Source organism: Tachysurus fulvidraco, chromosome 12 (assembly GCF_022655615.1).
Source record: "Tachysurus fulvidraco isolate hzauxx_2018 chromosome 12, HZAU_PFXX_2.0, whole genome shotgun sequence".
Taxonomy (NCBI): domain Eukaryota; kingdom Metazoa; phylum Chordata; class Actinopteri; order Siluriformes; family Bagridae; genus Tachysurus; species Tachysurus fulvidraco.
Window position 1 is genome coordinate 17,814,454 of NC_062529.1, and position 4,980 is coordinate 17,819,433.

General features: G+C 38.8%; 1 gene segment (V, D, J or C); it reads right to left on the reverse strand.

The window, feature by feature from the left end:
- Positions 1-345: 345 nt before the first annotated feature.
- Positions 346-975, reverse strand: LOC125146029. The segment is given in 2 exon segments: positions 346-806; positions 918-975. Coding segments are annotated over 2 exon segments (507 nt in total).
- Between the last annotated feature and the right edge of the window lie 4,005 nt (positions 976-4,980).

The window sequence follows — 4,980 nt, forward strand, 5'->3', positions numbered from 1 at the left end:
TGTTAGTACCATAGAATGCGATTATAGTTATTTACAGTGTGTAGACTTTTGATCACAGCAAACTCATCTTGATATTTTTTGAGATCAGGAGGATTCTGGATGACAGAATTGGTAGCTTCCAGATTTTATAAACAGTTACAATTGTGAAATATTTACCCGCAAGACACAAACTGTGGCAGAAAATATGATGATGAGTACATTGATCATATGTGTGTGTGTGTGTGTGTGTGTGTGTGTGTGTGTGTGTGTGTGTGTGTGTGTGTGTGTGTGTGTGTGTGTGAGTGTGCACTAAGCTAAGAGCCAACAAAATGTATCACTCCTCTTTTTCTTTCATTCTGTGGAGTACTAGCGATATGTTGATTTGTCAATTTTGTAGGCGTTTAATAACACAGAGCTATGAAGTTTTCTTGTGTCATACTGCCCCCTTTGTTCATTTACTTGTCCTCTTGGCTGAGTCCCACAGTGTGTTTTTGTACAGCTCTGCCTTTTGGTTATAACACTGTGTTCACTCACGGCACAGAAATACACACCTCTGTCATTATGATCCACATCTTTCACTGTAAATGAGCCGCTCTCAGTGACGGTTTTAATGACTGAGAATTTACTTTGGCTGTGGTTTCCGAAATCTGGAGTGCCGTATGTGGGAGAGTACACAATAAGCTCCATGCTCTGTCCATGATGCTGACGGAACCAGTACATCCGATTGTAACCTGAGCCCTTAGTCTGTGTGCAGTTTATCGTGGCTGATTGACCCATTGTAACCCAGAGTGCGCTGGGCTGAGAGACATCATTCGCCCCTGAGATTCCTGAAGACAAATATAAATTGTTTATTGTTTTATTTTGGTTTCTAGGCCTATACAGCAGTTATATTATTACACCGATAATCATTCAGGTGCTTTGTAAAGTATTTTAGTTACCTTGAATCCAGTAGAGTGACTGAAAAATGACTAGAACTCTGATCATAGTGACTCTTGACTTAGGTTACAGACTGAACTAATAGTGTGTAAAGTTATTCACATGTCACATCATAACTCCACCCACATATTCATACAGTTTGCATTTGAATTCCTCAAGTAACAGCACATGAAAAGCACATGGGCAGATACATGTTTAGGTTGTTGAAAATGTATTTGCACAGATATTATTGAGAAATATATAATGTTGCTCATTCTTAACACTTTTTTTAAATAAAAACCTTTTATCGTGTCAATAATGGAGGGAAACTGTGTTTTATTGATGCTTTAGAGCTGTTTTGTGGCCTTTTTGGTGAAATAAGTTTATATGGTTGCCTCTGCCAGAAGTTTCACACCTTGGACATAGATAGATCTTATTTTCAACAAGATGATGAACCAAATGTACAAACATAACATGTAAAGCAACATAACACGTTATACATGCACCATTTATATCCATATATAAGGTTTTATATTTATATTTGCCCTTTGCCACCTGTACAGGTAAATTTATAGAATTCATTATTGTAAATCTATTTTTTAGTTTATTTTATGACACAAACAGTTGAATACATTATTTCAGTACATGTCATTCTGTGAATAGTCATGTATGTGACCAGTACGATTTGAATTTGTATTTGAATGCAGGAGCAAACCCAGGTAATGTTATTATTCACGCCAGCAAGAAAATATTATTTTTTATTTAATTGAAGATCTGCAACCGGTGTATTTTAAAAACAAACTGCACTGCTTACAAAAATATAAGCAATGTCCTTGCAGGTTTGAGCTCAAAATATTACTTGCATGTGCTGTGCTATTAGCTGTGAGAGACAGTACTGTGGCAGGATATATGATGAGATCTCTAACCATGTTGACTCAGTGCTGTGCATGCAGATGTGCTTTAATTAAAAACAACGTTCTTGTGTGTCGCTTCTTTTTTTCTTCCTGTCTGAGGCATTTAATTGTCACCTTACCGTTTTAAATAAAGGGTCTCTCTCTCTCTCTCTCTCTCTCTCTCTCTCTCTCTCTCTCTCTCTCTCTCTCTCTCTCTCTCTCTCTCTCTCACCCACTCACTCTCTCGTTCCCATTCTCTAGCTGACTGCATGATACACAGTAAAACGTTTGACTATTTCTGCTGCTGTGTATTACTAATGGTTAATGTGAGGACTATAATGATTTGGACAAGTGGCCATTACAGACATTGACCATGAAACATATCTTTGTGAGCACAGTGCATTAACAACAGTATTCATTCTAAGTGAAAATGATTCATATTATAGAAGCCAGCATGTAAAATGCAATTAACTCTTTTGGGTAAATAACACAAAAGATGGCAATACATTCACCAGACACTTGACAGTTTAGCCTAATGCACAAGACACTAATAGGTTTAAAAAACTTCATTTTTCTCTTGCAGTAAATTTGTCTAAATGCAGGTGTGCGGAAACTGATAAGCCTTTAAGATGTGGTTAAAAACATCAGTTTATTTGAGAGTGTTTTTTTTTAATAGGAATGAGATATCTAGCAACGTGTAAATGTTGCACAGAATTATTCTGTATCGGTGTTAAGGATTTTATGGTTAATGCACCGTTAGTGTATCCATTTCCTGTCAAAGTAACTATATTCCTGAATTCAGTCTCCAGCTAAGGTGTGATCTAACAAGATATCCCATGTACTGAAACTTTGTGATTTGAGTTTGTTTGTACCTCCAAAGGTCTCATGGGATTAGTTAAATAAGACCAAAAAAGTGCCAGAAAAAAAATTACACAAACAAACGAATAAAATCAGGATGTTGATGAACAGATACTGAATATTAGGGTTTGTTTATTAGATGCTAGTGATGAGAAGAAATGTACAATATGATGTAGGGGATGGGCAAATACAGCACATCAGCTGGCACTAATAAAATAAATTCCACAGTTAAATGACACGTAATATACACAATAAGTGTTACACAATAATATTGATCAAAACCATGAAGATGTCATTAACAATTCAATTAATACTGACTGAATATTTGAAAAGTGATATAACTTGTAAAGTATGGAATAAAACACTGATTCTTCCTTTAACAGCATAAACTGTGTTGTATTTCATACTTTACAAGTTTGATTTCTTTACAAATCATCAGTCAGGGTTAGTGTGTATTAATAAATCTCGAAATCTAGTAAAAGATACAATGTCTGTACAACCAAACAGACTTTTCAGTCATTCATTCATTCATTTTTACCGCTTATCTGAACTACCCGCTGGGAGCCTGTGCCTATCTCAGGGTTCATCGGGCAACAAGGCAGGATACACCCTGGACGGAGTGCCAACCCATCGCAGGGCACACACACACTCTCATTCACTTACACACTACAGACAATTTTTCCAGAGATGCCAATCAACCTTCCAGGAAACCGGAGTACCCGGAGGAAACCCCGAGGCACGGGGAGAACATGCAAACTCCACACACAAAAGGCGGAGGTGGGAATAGAACCCCCAACCCTGGAGGTGTGAGGCGAACGCGCTAACCACTAAGCCACCGTGCCCCCACAAACTTCACTATTCCTAAATTCATCTTTAAATTAAAGAGTCTATTTTAAATAAAAATTGCTTTTAAATAAAGAGAGTCAACTTTGAATAAAAAAAGAATCGACTTTAAATAAAAACTGTCAACTTAAAATATAATGGGGTCAACTTTAAATTAAAAAAAGTTGATTTGAACTTTATATTTTAGAAACATTTTCAGTTCAGGCTGATAGATTGGACATTTAGATTGTTTTAATGCACTCTTTTGGATTGTTAAGTTGTTCCATATTGACAAAGTATCATTTAATACGGCTCTACTTCAGCAGTAAGCCTACGTATCTATTGACTGAATGTGCTTCATCCAAATCCTAATTAAATTGAATTACATTATTGTGTTCTTACTTTGCACTGATTAAAAAAAGTCAGTTCAGGATATTGCCCTTTTAAGGGGAAGATACCTGTGACCTGAGAAGGGAACGAGATGCTGCATCAGGGCTGACGCTATGGAAAACCTTCTTTGAGGAAGCATATACTGTACGAGTCCATATAAGAGCATCTATGTCACATTACTCCAGCTTCTATTTGTCTGAAGGAAGCATGAGTGGATGTCGGGCGCAAGGCCAGCACAGTAACCTCTTGTAGTTTCCCTTCAAGACTGGAAACAGAACATCAATAGCCCAACAGGACCTGGGACACTGGACTGGGGTCGAAGTCCAGGTTATAGAACCTGATAAATGCGGAGAGGACCAACCTGCCGCAACACAAACATCTTCGAGGGGAACACCCCTCCACTATGCAGTGTGCCAGGTGCTGTTTATAAACTGGATTACCCCTCCCAGCTGGCAAAACAGACAAACAGGGAGGTGGAGCTACACTACGAGCTTGAGCAGTGGACAAAAGTCCTCAAGACCCTTACTGGGCAAAGCAAATGCAGACTCTCCTGCCGACTCATGGGGTGGAGGACAGTAGGCCTGCTGGATGACTGGAAAACCCGCCATCCTTGGCGCTTATGGACATATCCCACCCTGGTGTGCAGGATAACCTTGGACATGCCAGGTGCAAATTCTAGGCGGGTGATGCCTGCAAATCTACCACGCTTTTAATTTTAGACCAGAGATTGCGAAAATCATTTGCTCATTGGAGTACAGCCAACTAAGCATGGGTTGAGCTTAACGACAACGCGTGATAATAGTTCTTCGTTTAAATCAGGAGAAATTGCAAAGTGAGCTCCAAGAGTCAAAGCGAAGATATCAGAGTTATCAGAGAGGACGAGAAAAAGGGCTCACCCTTCTCTCTTTCCTTTACCACTAACTTAACCTGCAACCTCCATGATCGAAGATGATGCGTTGCCTCGACAGATGCCTAACTCCAACCTGGAATGCAGCCAGTGAGAGCGGAGATTGCAAAAAGCAATCGCTCATAATGCACCCGATGGGATCCCTCAAGATTGTTTATTAAGGAAGAAAAGTCCCTAGTATTTATATCTTCTTTTGCACTAGTCTTCGACAATAAG